The sequence below is a fragment of the Capra hircus genome, chromosome 21 (assembly GCF_001704415.2).
Source record: "Capra hircus breed San Clemente chromosome 21, ASM170441v1, whole genome shotgun sequence".
NCBI classification, from domain to species: domain Eukaryota; kingdom Metazoa; phylum Chordata; class Mammalia; order Artiodactyla; family Bovidae; genus Capra; species Capra hircus.
In genome coordinates, this window is record NC_030828.1 from 54,952,726 (window position 1) to 54,968,615 (window position 15,890).

The following is a 15,890-nucleotide window of genomic DNA, read 5'->3' on the forward strand; positions in this document are numbered from 1 at the left end:
CTGGCTAGAACTTCCAGTACAGTGTTGAATAGAAGTGGTGAGAGCAGACGTATTTATCTTGTTCCTGAGTTTAGGGGAAAAGCTTTCAGTCTTTCACTGTTAAGTATGATGTTAGCTGAGAAACGTATATTTCTTAAGATTTTTATTTCAAAGTGCTTAACAGATTCATAGGAATTTGCAAAAATAGTACAGAGTGGTCTCATTTACCCTTCACCCAGTTTTTCCCCAATGAGTACATCTTATTTTATTTTTTATCAATTAATTAACTTTTTTGGCTGTGCTGCACAGCTTGTCTCATCTTAGTTCCCTGGCCATGAATTGAACCAGTGCAGTGACAGTGCAGAGTCCTAACCACTAGGCAACCAGGAAATTTCCCCCCGTGAGTACATCCTAAATAACTGCATTGCAGTGTCAAAACCTGGAAATTCATATTGGTACTAGGTGTGTGTCCCGTTCTATATCATTTTATCACCTGTGTAGATCCATGTAACCACCAGCACAATTGTGATACAGAACTGTTCCATCTCTGCGAAGATCTCCTTTAGACTACCCCATTATAATTAAGTCCATGGCCCTCCTTCCCACAAGCCTTAACCCCTGGCAACCACTGATTTGTTTTCCATCTCTACACTTTTATCATTTGGATAACATTATATATGTGTTCATACAGCTGGTAAATTTTTGGCATCAGCACATTTTTAATTCAAGTTATTTTTCTTCTTTTGTTTTCTAAAGGTAGCATTTTCCCTCTTATTTTATATAGGCAGTAACTGCTCAAGTGTCTCTGAAGATAAAACATTAATGGGATTAAAAACATTTCTGTTTTCTATAATATATTTACTTTGAGAGTCTGCTTTGATATTCTTTGCTTGGTCTTTGATGTTGCAAGTTCTGGAGGGACAGGTAATGGGTGAGAATAGTTGGAATGATGCATACCTCGAAGAAAGTCTGATTTTTCTTAATAAATTTTCTTATTTTTTCCTGTGGTAATAAGAATCATTTAAATTTTGTTCCTTTGATCTCCAAATGCAGCATTTTAAGATAGATTCTTAGGAAGTCCCTGATGACGATGGTGGTAATGTTTTCATCTGAGAGGCATTGTTCAAGGCAATGACAAAATAACCATTCACCTTTGCTGTCACTATTATGTGTGTGATAAAAATCTTCATTTTGGTCATAGTAAGTCATAATTCTGTATGTGTGTATATATATTTGTTGTTGTTCAGTTGTTCATGTCCGGCTCTTTGCAACCCCATGAACTGCAGCATGCTAGGATTCTCTGTCCTTAACTGTCTCCTGAAGTTTGCTCAGACTCATGTCCGTTGAGTCAGTGATGTGCTATTTAACCATCTCATTCTCTGCTGCCTGCTTCTCCTCCTGCCTTCAGTCTTTCCCAGAATCAGGGTCTTTTCCAGTGAGTCAGCTCTTTGCATCAGGTGGCCAAAGTATTGGAGCTTCAGCATCAGTCCTTCCAGTGACTATTCAGAGTTGATTTCCTTTAGGATGGACTAGATTGATCTCCTTGCAGTCCAAAGGACTCTCAAGAGTCTTCTCCAGCACCGCAGTTTGAAAGCATCAAGTTTTCAGTGCTCAGCCTTCTTTATGGTCCTACTCTTACATCTGTACATGACTACTGGAAAAACCATAGCTTTTACTATATGGACCTTTGTCGGCAAAGTAATGTCTCTGCTTTTTAATACGATGTCTAGGTTTGTCATAGCTTTTCTTCCAAGGAGCAAGAGTCTTTTAATTTCATGGTTATAGTCACCATCCACAGTGATTTTAGAGACCAAGAAAATAGAATCTGTCACTGTTTCCACTTTTTTCACCATCTGTTTGCCATGAAGTGTTGGGACTGGATGCCATGACCTTAGTTTCACACAAAGGTAATTCCATATGTGGTGGTTGTTGAGTTGCGGTGTCATGTCCAGCTCTTTGTGACCGCATGGACTGTAGCCTGCCAGGCTCCTCTGTCCATGGGATTTTTTCAGGTAAGGATACTGGAGTGGGTTGCCTTTTCCTTCTCCAGGTGATCTTCCCAGCCCAAGGATTGAACCTGGGTCTCTTGCATCTGCTGCATTGGCAGGTGGATTTTTCAACACTCGCACCACCTGGGCAGCCCGACAGATTGTTTGCATGTCTGAAAAAGTCTGTATGCTTTACATTTGATTGTTGGCATTATTGGATTTAGAATTGTAAGTTGAAAATAATTTTTCCTTAACATTTTTAACATATTCTTCCTTTGTCTTCTAGCTTCCTGGATATTGTGACGTTATCATTCTTGGTTCTTTGTGGTCTGTTTTTCCCTCTGCAAACTTTTGGGATCTTCTCTTTATTTCACTCATCTTCAGGTATTGACAAATTTTGTGATGATATGCCTGGGCTTGAGTCTTGTTTTCATTCATTGTGTTGTATACACGTTGGGCCCTTTTAATCTGGAAGCTCATTTCTTCCATTTTGAGAAGCTTTCTTGTGTTATTTCTCTAATGATTTTCTCTCCTCCATTTTCTCTGTTCCTTCCCCTCCCCCCGCCCACAGTAACTATTTTAGTTGGATATTGGACCTCTAAGCTTCTCTAGTTTAAAACTGTCTTTTCTGCTCATGTGATTCTCTTTTTTATTGAATTTCTTTAATCATCTCAGTGAATTTTAAAATTTCTGGTTTTGAGTTCTTTCTTGTTTTGTTTAATAAAAAGGTCACTTTGTGAAACAATACAGTTAAGGGCCTGTAGAAAGTAATGTGCTATTGGGCTATCCTACTTGACTTCTGATATCAGATCGCTTGTTATTTAATTGGGAAGCAGTGCATATATCCTGCAATTATCCCAAACCCAAACTCTTTGTATCAGTATCCAATGCGGCAAAGTTTATATGCTGTTCGGTAAGGTAACATAAAATAACCATAGTAGGTGCAATTTGAAGGAACATATACAGGTGGAGAATACAACAACTAGTTTTGTGAGGTATTTCTGCTGTGGATTATGTAAATAACAGAATCTTTTTGGTGTGATTTTATAGGATGATTTTTCAGAACTGTCACCGTACGAAAGGAAGAGACTGAAGAACATATCAGAAAATGCAAACTTTTTTGCTTCTCTTCAGTTGTCTGAGGTTTGTTTGAAGTTTCTAATCTGAACTGAGATACTATTCCTCTTGCTAGTAGGTCAATAAAATACTCATAGTATCAAGTTTCATAGTGTCAAATGAGGGTGGGTAAAATTAGCAAGATTTACACTTAATACAGTTTGCTGTATTTTATTGATTCCAAAGACTTTTTTTTTTTTTTTTAAACTGTTGTATTAAAGCTGTAATTGGAAGCTTCCCCTCACTCCTTTCTATCCCTGGTCAGGGAGCTAAGACCCCACACTCCTCGAGGCCAGGCCAAAATTGAAAAAAAGAATAGAGAATATGGTTAGTATTGGAAGCTTTAAGGGTTAATGGCCATAAGTATGCTAATGTTTTCTAATCATTATTACTAAAGGTATAATTTACATTGGAGGTCTTCACACTGCGGTCAAGCTTCTGTGTGTGTGCGAAGAGCTGTACAGGAGGGTGTGTGATGTTTCCCCCCAAAATACATTAAACCCTTGGCTTTACTAAATAGTTTCTGGGCATACCGGATTCCTAAATATTCAGTGTGTATTTGCATCTTGAGGAGGGAGGGTGAGTTAATATAAGGCACTAAATTGCTGAGTCACTCACTAACAGTTGAAAATTCATCAGAAATGGAGACAAAAGTATCTCTGATTTTGACTTTAGTTAACAGAAATTACTATTGATTTATGGAAGTATAACCTGTAACTTTTCTGGAAAACACCCACAAAGGGTTGCCTGAAGTAGAAGTTAAACTTGGAAATTTGTAATAGTATATTTAATAAATGTTTACTTATGTAAACTTGTTAGTAGCCTGGGCCCAGGAATCAGAATGTCAGTACTTTAGATAGTATTATATACTTCTCTTTATTATTGATAGTGTATTTGTCTCATGTCTACTGCCAGGAGCAGTTGTCACATCTCAAGGTTCTTTACTTCCTGTATAGATCTTGGCTTAGTGTGCATATAGTAGCAGATACTCAAATGTTTTAGAAGGTAAGCTATGTAGTTACAGTATTTTTTTTTATATGATAGTATTTTTACATGTATTATGTTTTGTGTATTTTATAGTCAGCTGCAAGGCTCCGAGAAATGATAAAGAAGAGACAGCCTCCTGAATCCAAAAGGTAAAAGATGGGGTTTACATTTCCTATACCATGATATTATTGCTGAGTTGTTTTATAATTTGAAAAAATGGTTCTACATAGTACAATAAGTAGCAGATCAGAAACAGTAGTTTGGTTTAATCGTTTATATCTCTGAGGGAATACTACCTTTTAATAACTCTAAAGTTCTCATCGTCATCAAAGGACTGTAGAGGAAATAAAATCTTGAGGACTGAATTTTATTTATATTTATTACGCTGCTAATGGAGGGAAATCTTTTTTTAAAAATAGTTATAATATTTTTGGGTTGTACTGGGTCTTCATTGCCACGTGGGCTTTCTCTAATTGTGGCAAGCACGGGCTATTCCCTAGGTGCAGTGCATGAGTGTTTCATTGCAGTGGCGTCTCTTGTTGCAGAACATGGGTACCAGGCACACAGGCTTCAGTAGTTGTGGCGCCCGGGCTTTGGTTACTCCATGGCATGCGGAATCTTCTTGGACCAGGGATCGAACCCATGTCCCCTGCGTTGGCAGGTGGATTCTTATCCACTGTACCACCAGGGAACTCTGAGATAAATCTTTTTTTACCACTAAATTGTTGTTATTTTTCCCTAAAAAAACTGTTTTTAAAGATTCCTCTACTTTATTTTTTTGTTTTTTTCTTTCCCATTCCTAGAATATAGGAAGGAAATGAACATTTGTTGCACATCTGTGAAATACCATGCATGCATGCTAAGTCGCTTCAGTCGTGCCCCAGTCTTTGCGACCCCAGGGACACAGGCTTTGCTGTCTGGGAGTCTCCAGGCAAGAATACTGAAGTGGGTTGCCATTTCCTTCTCTGAAATACAATGCAGTGACCTAAAATTTTTTTAGGTCCTATATTATCTATAGGACCTAACATCCTATATTATCTCATTTAAATCTGGCAAAAATTTTGTGAGATATAAAACAGACTCAAAGAGGTAAAGTCATTTGCTCAAGGTCAGAGTAGCTCTTAAAGACTTCCCCAGCAGTCCAGTGGTTAAGAACCTCCCCATTTCCAATGCGGGGGGTGCTGGTTCGATCCCTGATTGGGGAACTAATAGCCCACATCCCATGTGGCGTGGCCAAAAAATAAAAAGGTTAAAAAAAAATCAGCTTTGAAGTGGAAGCTTCAGGATTTGACCTCCACGGTGCCTTAGGTTCTCTTCTCTGCATTTTAATACTTATGTATAAATGAAGAAACTGAAAATCTTGGCATCATTAAATCATTGTTTTAGTACTAGATGCTAATGTAACATCATTTAATTGATTTGATTCTGGTATAGGTCAACTAGCTTGAGAAAACCTGAACCTTTAATTATGACCAGGTATTTGCAAGTGTGAAAAATTGTTACAAGAGGAACAAACAAGTGTTTGACACTGAAAGATAATAGCAGCTGTGCTGTTGTCAGTTGATCATTAGCTTTATATTTGCATACATCTGTATATTTTTGGCTGCTGCTCACTGTGGCATGTGGGATCTGACTTCCCTTTGTATATTATTTTATAAGCAAAGATGAGTGATTTTTTTTCCCTAAATCACCTAAGTCACAAAGTTCCAGCACTTAGTAGTTGTATAAAGAGTAGTATCCAGCAGCTAGAGCAGCAGTTACATAGAAAAAAGAGCATAACTTTTGAAATTTGGCAAACTTGATTTCAAGTTTCAATTTAGCAACTTATAACTGTGGTATTAACTTTGGACAGTTTATATAATCTTTCTTTCCTTATCTGTAAAGTTGACGTTTCTCTTACCTTGGGCATGGGGTATCTCTTCACGGCTGCTCCAGCAAAGCACAGCCACTGCTCCTTACCTTGGACGAGGGGTATCTCCTTACCATTGCCCTTCCTGACCTTCAATGTGGGATAGCTCCTCTAGGCCCTCCTGCGCCGGCCACCGCCCTTGGCCTCAGGCGCTGCCACTGGCCTCCAGCTTCGGGGTGGCTCCTCCTGGCCGCTGCCCCTGGCCTTGGGCACGGGGTGGCTCTTCAGGGCCACCGCCCCTGGCCTCCGGCGCGAGGTGGCTTCTACCCGGCCACCCCTGACCTCGGACGCAGGGTAGCTCCTCTTGGCCGCCTCCCCTGGCCTCAGACGTAGGGTAGCTCCTCTCGGCTGCCGCCCCTGACCTTGGAGTTGGGGTGTCTCCTCCCAGCCGCCACTGACCTCAGATGTGGGGTAGCTTCTCTCAGCCGCCGCCCCTGGCCTCGGACGTGGGGTAGCTCGATAAAGGACAGAAATGGTCTGGACCTAACAGAAGCAGAAGATATTAAGAAGAGGTGGCAAGAATACACAGAAGAACTGTACAAAAAAGATCTTCACGACCCAGATAATCATGACGATGTGATCACTCATCTAGAGCCAGACATTGGAATGTGAAGTCAAGTGGGCCTTGGAAAGCATCCCTACGAACAAAGCTAGTGGAGGTGATGGAATTTCAGTTGAGCTGTTTCAGTTCCTGAAAGATGATGCTGTTAAAGTGCTGCACTCAATGTGCCAGCAAATTTGGAAAACTCAGCAGTGGCCACAGGACTGTAAAAGGTCAGTTTTCATTCCAATCCCAAAGAAAGGCAATGCCAGAGAATGCTCAAACTACTGCACAATTGCACTCATCTCACATGCTAGTAAAGTAATGCTCAAAATTCTCCAAGCCAGGCTTCAGCAATACATGAACCGTGAAGTTCCAGATGTTCAAGCTGGTTTTAGAAAAGGCAGAGGAACCAGATATCAAATTGCCAACATCCGCTGGATCATGGAAAAAGCAAGAGAGTTCCAGAAAAACATTTATTTCTGCTTTAGTGACTATGCCAAAGCCTTTGACTGTGTGGATCACAATAAACTGTGGAAAATTCTGAAAGAGATGGGAATACCAGACCACCTGACCTACCTCTTGAGAAATCTGTATGCAGGTCAGGAAGCAACAGTTAGAACTGGACATGGAACAACAGACTGGTTCCAAATAGGACAAGGAGTACGTCAAGGCTGTATATTGTCACCCTGCTTATTTAACTTCTATGCAGAGTAGATCATGAGAAACGCTGGACTGGAAGAAACACAAGCTGGAATCAAGATTGCCAGGAGAAATATCAATCACCTCAGATATGCAGATGATACCACCCTTATGACAGAAAGTGAAGAGGAACTAAAAAGCCTCTTGGTGAAAGTGAAAGAGGAGAGTGAAAAAGTTGGCCTAAAGCTCAACATTCAGAAAACTAAGCTCATGGCATCTGGTCCCATCACTTCATGGGAAATAGATGGGGAAACAATGGAAACAGTGTCAGACTTTATTTTAGGGGGCTCCAAAATCACTGCAGATCGTGATTGCAGCCATGAAATTAAAAGATGCTTCCTCCTTGGAAGAAAAGTTATGACCAACCTAGATAGTATATTCAAAAGCAAAGACATTGCTGACTAAGGTCTGTCTAGTCAAGGCTATGGTTTTTCCTGTGGTCATGTATGGATGTAAGAGTTGGACTGTGAAGAAGGCTGAGTGCCGAAGAATTGATGCTTTTGAACTGTGGTGTTGGAGAAGACTCTTGAGAGTCCCTTGGACTGCAAGGAGATCCAGCCAGTCCATTCTGAAGGAGGTCAGCCCTGGGAATTCTTTGGAAGGAATGATGCTAAAGCTGAAACTCTAGTACTTTGGCCACCTCATGCGAAGAGTTGACTTATTGGAAAAGACTGATGCTGGGAGCGATTGGGGGCAGGAGGAGAAGGGGACGACAGAGGATGAGATGGCTGGATGGCATCACTGACTCCATGGACGTGAGTCTGAGTGAACTCTGGGAGTTGGTGATGGACAGGGAGGCCTGGCCTGCTGCGATTCATGGTGTCGCAACGAGTTGGACACGACTGAGCAACTGAACGGAAAGGCTGTGTATTGTCATCTTGCTTATATAACTTATATGCAGAGTACGTAATGCAAAATGCTGGGCTGAATGAAGCACAAGCTGGAATCAAGATTGCCAGGAGAAATATCAATAACCTCACATACGCAGATGACACCACCCTTATGGCAGAATGTGAAGAAGAATTAAAGAGCCTCTTGATGAAAGTGAAAAAGGAGAGTGAAAAAGCTGGCTTAAAACTCAACATTCAAAAAATGAAGATCATGGCATCTGGTCTCATCACTTCACGGCAAATAGATGGGGAAACAATGGAAACAGTAAGAGACTATTTTTTGGGGCTCCAAAATCACTGCAGATGGTGACTGCAGCTATGAAATTAAAAGATGCTTGCTTCTTGGAAGAAAAGTTATGACCAACCTAGACTACATATTCAAAAGCAGAGACATTACTTTGCCAACAAAGTTTCGTCTAGTCAAGGCTATGTTTTTCCAGTAGTCATGTATAGGTGTGAGAGTTGGACTGTGAAGAAAGCTGAGCGACGAAGAATTGATGCTTTTGAAATGTGATATTGGAGAAGATTCTTGAGAGTCCCTTGGACAGCAAGGAGATTAAAGCAGTCAATCCTAAAGGACATCGACCCTAGATATTCATTGGAAGGACTGGTGCTGAAATTCCAATGCTTTGGCCACCTGATGCGAAGAACTGACTCACTGGAAAAGATCCTGATGCTGGGAAAGATTGAAGGCAGTAGGAGAAGGGGACAACAGAGGATGAGATAGGTGAATGGCATCACTGAGTTGATGGACGTGAGTTTGAGCAAGCTCCGGGAGTTGGTGATGGACAGGGAAGCCTGGTGTGCTACAGTCAGTGGGGTCGCAAAGAGTTGGACACTGACTGACTGAACTGAATTTTCTGTTGTCTGGAAATACCCCAGTTTATTTGTCCATTGGTCTGTTGAAGGATATCTTGGTTGCTTCCCAGTCTGGCAAGTTGTGAGCAAAGCTCCTATAAACATATGTGTAGGTTTTTGTGTGGACCACCCTGGTTTGTTTTTGTTTGTTCTGTGGCATATCTTTTTTAAAATTATTTTTATTTTTAATTAAAAAATAGAGGTATAGTTTATTTACAGTATTAGTTTCAGGTGTACAACATAGTCATTTAAAATTCTTATAGATTATACTCCTTTTATAGTTATTATAAAATATTGGCTCTATTTCCTGTGCTATAAATATATGCTTACAGCTTAATTTTTACAAAGTCGTTTCTACCTCTTACTCCCGTACCCTTATATTCCTCCTCCTCTCTTCCTTCTCCTTACCAGTAACCAGTAATTTGTTCTCTGTATCTGTCAGTGTGTTTCTGTTTTGTTATATTCATTCATTTTATGTTTTAAATTCCATGTGTAAGTGATAACACACAGTATTTGTCTTTTTCTGTCTGATTTATTTCATCAAGCATACTACCCTCCAGATTCAGTCATGTTGCAAATGGCAAAACTTTGTTCTTTTTCATGGCTAAGTAGTATTCGTGTGTGTGTGTGTGTGTGTGTATCCACTCATCTGTTGATGGACCTTTAGGTTGCTTTCATAACTGGGCTGTTATAAAAAATGCTACTATGAATGTTGGGGTGCATGTATCTTTTTGAACTAGTGTTTTTGTTTTCTTTGCATAAGTACCTAGAAGTGGAATTGCTGGATCATATGGTAGTTCTGATCTTTTAATTTATGCTTGTTGACCATCTGTATTTCTCCCTTGGAAAAATGCCTGTTCAGATCCTCTGCCTATTGTTTAATCAGATTTTTTAAAATATATTAAATTGTGTAAGCTGTTCATATATTTTGGAAATTAACCTTTTTATTTGACTGTGCCCTATGGCATGCAGGATCTTAGTTCCCCAAGGGATTGAACCTATGTCCCTTGCAATGGAAGCTTGGAGTCTTAACCAACTACTGGACTGCTAGGGAAGTCCCCACATATTAACCGTTTATATCATTTTCAAAAATCTTTCCTTCAGTCGGTTGCATTTTCATTTTGTTGGTTTCCTTTGCTGTGTAAAAGCTTTTAAGTTTCATTAGGTTGCATTTTATTTTTTGCTTTTGCTGCCCTTGCCTGAGGAGACATATCTAAAAAATATTTCCAAGACCACTGTCAAAGAGTGTACTACCTATGTTTTCATCTAGGAGTTTTATGGTTTCAGGTCTTATATTAAAGTCTTTAATCCATTTTGAGTCTATTTTTGTATATGGTTATGACAAAATGTTCTAATTTCATAATTTTATCTGTAGCTGTCTAGTTTTCCCCGGAGTTTGTCTTTTGGTTTTTAAAAATACTTATTTTATTTTTATTATTTAATTGGCTGCACTGGATCTTAGTTGTCCATGTGGGATCTTTTAGTTGTGGTGTGTGGATTCTCATTCCCTGACCAGGGACTGAACCTTGGCCCCATATATTGGGAGCGTGGAGTCTTAGCCTTGGAACTGGAATTTGTAACTCTTAGTAGTTTAGGCATGTGGGCTCTTGATAAGTGGGCTTCAGTAGTTGCGGCAAGGGGGCTCAGTAGTTGTGGCTCACAGGCTTAGTTGCTCTGGAGTCTTCCTGGAGTCGGGATTGAACCCATGTTCCCTGCATTGGGAGGAACATTCTTATCTGCTGAACCACAAGGGACGTCCAAAAGCACATTGTTTTTATTTCATGATTGCAGCATGTTGTCTATTTATTTTATTTATTATTTACTTATGACTCTGCTGGATGTTTGTTTCTTTGCCCTGGCTTTTTTGGGTCTAGTTTCTGAGAGCGGGGGCTACTCTCTAGTTGTGGTGCGTGATCTTATCATTGCATTGGCTTCTGTTGTTGCAGAATTTGGGCTGTTGGTCACGCTGGCTCAGGAGCTGTGGCACGTGGGCTTAGTTGTTGGAACTCCGGCTCTAGAGCGAGAGCTTCAGGAGTGACAGCACGTGGGCTTACTTGTTCCGTGGCATGTTGACTCTTCCCAGACCAGGGATGGAACCCGTGTGCCCTTGTTTGGCAGATGGATTCTTAACCAGTGTATCACCAGAGTAGTTCTTTTTTTTTTTTTTTTTAATTTAACAAAGCTTTATTTTTCAAAATGTACAGCTGGTGGGACCTGTTCATGCATCTTCACCAGCAGCTGGGGCATCTCCACCCTTGGTGTTTCTGGTGTAAATCACTTGAGCTCTGTGCTTTGAAACCAGTTGAATAAGTCCTTTACTAAGGAGTTCCTGAAGGGCCACTCTGGCCAGGGAACCACGAATCTTCAGTCTCTCAGAGACCACACCTGGAGTTACAAGCTTATAGTTGGGAACTTCTTTACAGAGTTTGTCATATGTTGCTTTGTCAAACAAGACTAGGTTATTGAGCTTGTCCTGAACTTAGCCTTTGGATCACTTCTTTTTGGCCTTGCCCCCAGCTTTGTTCACTGGATCTTTGTCTTTCTTGGCCGACTTTCCGGCATCTTTCTTCTTGTCGTCCTTGGGTGGCATAGCGAAGCCCGGAGAGCAGCTGCAACCACTGCTGCCTTGCTAAGATGTCGGACAAAAAGGCACCAGGGTAGTTCTGAACTGTTTTTAAAAATTAACTTTGGCTGGTGATACTTATTTTTTCATAGTTTTATTTAGTCTATTTACTTCTGGCTGTGCTGGGTCTTTGTTGCTGGGCAGGCTTTTTTCCAGTTGCTGTGAGTAGGGTCTGTTCTTTGCTGTGGTGTGTGTGCGTCTGTTTGTGGTGGCTTCTCTTGTGGAGCCTAGACTTTTGGCAAGCAGGCTCCAGTAGTTGCGGCACGTGGGCTCAGTAGTTGTGGCACACAGGCTTAGTTTCTTTCTCTGCGGCGTGAAATCTCCCTTGAGCAGGGATCCAACCCGTATACCCTGTGTTGTCAGGAGGAATTCTTACCCACTGTACCTCTAGGGAAGTCCAAAAGCACATTGTTTTTATTTCATAATTGCTTAATTTTAATTTTATTTATTTATTCATTTATTGGCCGTGCTGGGTCTTTGTTGTGCACAGGTTTTTTTTTTTCTCTTGTTACAGAGCATGTATTTTGGAGTACGTGAGTTCAGTTGTCTTGGTTCATGAGTTCAGTAATTGCAATTAACAGGCTCTAGGCTGTGAGCTTTAATAGTTGCAGGACACAGGCTTGGTTGTTGCATAGCAGGTGGAATCTTCCCAAACCAGGGATTGAACCTCCGTCCCTGCATTGGCATGTGTATTCCCCACCACTGAGTCAACCATGGAAGCCTCTGAACTACTTTTTTAAATGAAAAAATAATAAAAAGTAGGGTATCTATGATTTTACAAGGTAAACTGTATGGAAGCAAATGCAATGAAATAGTTGTCTTTTTTTTTTTTTTTTTGTAAGTTTGGACCTTAGTTCTCCACCCTTCTTCCTAGAGTAATCCACTGTTAATATTTTCATGGATATTCTTCCATTGGTAATCTCACCAGTTACAAATGTACATGTATGTATTTTGTGAAAAAGCAAATGTAACCATATTCAACATACACTGTACCTTCTCTTTTGCATCTTATATCTTAGGGTTCATGTCGTCGCACATAGAGATCTATTTCATTCTTTTTTATGGCTGCTTAATAGTTGACTAAATATGTATGTCTTAATTTAATATCCCTTACCTCCTCATAGTGAATAGTTACGTGTTTCCAAACTTTAAATTAAAATTAGTGTAGGTATGTATATATATCTTTGCAGTGTTTGACTATATGTGTGAGATACACTACTAGAAGTTTTTTCCTTGGTAGTAATAAATACATATAACTCATTTATGAGTATAACATGGTTTTCCTTCCACTCCTTAGGAAGAAACCCAAGAAAAAAGAAAATGGAACTGGATGTAGAAGGTCAATGCGATTACTAAAAGTTGATCCTTCAGGAGTCCCATTGCCAGCAGCCCCAACCCAGACCGAATTAGAAGTAGATGAAAATGTAAGAAAGAGTGCAAATATAATATATTAAATCAATAAAATACTGAAAAATTTGAAGTGTTTGAAAATAGAGTAAAAAGTCAGTAAAGTATGTTTAATTTGTACTTCATTAATACTTGACTGTTATATGGTTTAACATGGTTGGATGGCATCACCAACTCAATGGACATGGGTTTGGGTGGACTCCAGGAGTTGGTGATGGACAGGGAGGCCTGGCGTGCTGCAGTTCATGGGGTCACAAAGAGTCGGACACGACTGAGTGACTGAACTAACTAACTAATATGGTTTAATGAGTAAGATTTCAAACTCATGAAAGACCAGATTATATACTTCTGCAGACTTACCTATGTCGGATTGTGGGTAAATGGCTTAGCCATTCTGAGCCCCAGTTTCCCTATTTTTAAAATAGCAACAATAACAGAAACCTCTCACAAGGGGTAGTATGAGGGATAAAGGTTCTTACATTATATTGAATGTATTATATTACTTACTAAGCAATAAATGGTAATATTAATAATATGTGATAATAATGATGGAGGTCCTATGTTGTGGTTTAATTTATGCTGTCAGTGACTGGAAAGAGTTTTATTTACCAAATTTATTGTCTGAGTAAGATTATTTTTTATTCAGGAGCATCTACTTTTTAAATACTTTATATCTAAGTGCTTAATTATAACTTGGAAGATAGTACTCATTAGCCTGGTGCTTTGAGAGCTAATTGGAAATTAAGTTGCTACGGAGAGAGTAGCTCATTTTTTGAAGCCTTTATGCATCCATGATAAGAAATAACTTACATTGAATCCACTCTGTGTGCACGTATGCGCGCGCGCACACACACACACAAAACTGAAACAAACCTTTTGTGAAATGATACTTAACCCTTACTACATATGATGTACTTTTGTATTTTCTGGTCTATTCTTTTCTCATTCAATAAAGCACACTGTTGGTTATAACATATCCCTGATATAAAAAATGATACAGAGTAATAACTTGAGTAATGAAATTGAACTGATTTGAATCAATTCCAAGCAACTCTATTTATGGGCAGTGTAACTTTGGACAAATTAACTTCTCTGTTTCATTCCACTGTCTTTGAAATGTGATATCTCATTCACTGGATTGTTAAGGGAATTAAATGAGATAATACATGTTTTTACTTTACAGGATATTTGGCATTCATTCACTGAACAACTGTTTTTGATTGCTAACTATATGTCACCCCTTAGTGGATATTGAAAGTAAAGAGAAACCTCAAGCTTGAATTCTAAGGCAGAGTGACAACCAAGTTTTTTTTTCTTTTCTTATTTTTTATAACAGCCTTTGATACCTCCTGGGCCTTTAGAAATGACTCCTGAAAATCGAGATGATGACAATGAACTATTCAAAGGATTTTTGCAGGCTTGGGCAGAAATGAGCAAGGTATCACTTGGGAGGGTAAATCCAAGCTTTTAAGCAAATTTCAGTACGTATGTTAATTTGGTACTTTGGTTTCTCCCGTTGTTTCAGACAAGAAGTAAAAACACTAAGAAAGAATTATCTAACATTAAAAGGTGAGTTAAAATCCCTTGCCTTTGTTTTACATTTCCTGAGATCTTTAAATTATAAAGACTATATACTATTGGCAGAAATTTGAAAATGAGGTGAAAAGAATTATCCATCATGTTTCTACCCTAACAGCTGTTGATTTTGTGTATTTCCTTTCAAATATTGCTGTATACAAAACCACTGGGACAACAAGCTTCATGAATGCATGAATTTTATCTCAATAACCAGAAAAGTGCATGGTGCATAATATACATTTGTTCAGTGTTTAATACGGAGAAGGCAGTGGCACCCCACTCCAGTACTCTTGCCTGGAAAATCCCATGGACAGAGGAGCCTGGTAGGCTCCAGTCCATGGGGTCGCTAAGGGTCGGACACGACTGAGCGACTTCCCTTTCACTTTTCACTTTCATGCATTGGAGAAGGAAATGGCAACCCACTCCAGTGTTCTTGCCTGGAGAATCCCAGGGGTGGGGGAGCCTGGTGGGCTGCCGTCTATGGGTCACACAGAGTTGGCCATGACTGAAGTGACTTAGCAGCAGTGTTTAATAAATGAGTATAATTACATACATTTTTGCTTCATTATGTTTTAATATATGTACAGTTTTGCATTATGCTTTTCTGTTAACATTGTGGTTGGATGTTACTAGAGTCTTTAAATTTATGGAATAATTGAGTAATATTTCATTCAGTAGATGAAATTTGCTTAACCTCTTGGTATTTAGAGTTGTTTTCTGTTTACAGCGTTTGTGTATGTGTATCTGTTAGTTTATATTGTAATAATGGATTATTTTCTTAGAATAGATTCCAGAAGTGAGGTCAAATATTATGGATGTTTTTATAGCCTTTCAGTTCAGTCACTCAGTTGTGTCCGACTCTTTGTGACCCCATGGATCACAGCACACCAGACCTCCCTGTCCTTCACCAACTCCCGGAGTTTACCCAAACTCATGTCCATTGAGTCAGTGATGCCATCCAACCATCTCATCTTCTGCTGTCCCCTTCTCCTCCTGCCTTCAATCTTTCCCAGCATCAGGGTCTTTTCAAACAAGTCAGCCTCTTTGCATCAGGTGACCAAAGTATTGGAGTTTCAGCTTCAACATCAGTCCTTCCAATGAACACTCAGCATTGATCTCCTTTAGGATGGACTGGTTGGATCTCCTTTCAGTCCAGGGGACTCTCAAGAGTCTTCTCCAACTCCACAGTTCAAAAGCATCAATTCTTTGGCGCTCAGCTTTCTTCACAGTCCAACTCTCACATCCATACATGACTACTGGAAAAACCATAGCCTTGACTAGATGGACCTTTGCTGGCAAAGTAATGTCTCTG

The 15,890-nt window shown here is 39.7% G+C and overlaps 1 protein-coding gene and 1 pseudogene across 1 annotated transcript in view; one reads left to right on the top strand and one right to left on the bottom strand.

The window, feature by feature from the left end:
- Window positions 1-15,890, top strand: part of WDR76 (WD repeat domain 76) — a 49,401-nt gene that overhangs the window by 7,368 nt on the left and 26,143 nt on the right. Inside the window, exons 3-7 of the mRNA XM_013973146.2 lie at window positions 3,018-3,110; window positions 4,164-4,219; window positions 12,891-13,017; window positions 14,337-14,438; window positions 14,526-14,569. Of these exons, the coding sequence (XP_013828600.1) occupies window positions 3,018-3,110; window positions 4,164-4,219; window positions 12,891-13,017; window positions 14,337-14,438; window positions 14,526-14,569 (422 nt within the window). The remainder of the gene's footprint in view (window positions 1-3,017; window positions 3,111-4,163; window positions 4,220-12,890; window positions 13,018-14,336; window positions 14,439-14,525; window positions 14,570-15,890) is intronic.
- LOC102186059 lies at window positions 11,155-11,578 on the bottom strand (annotated as a pseudogene).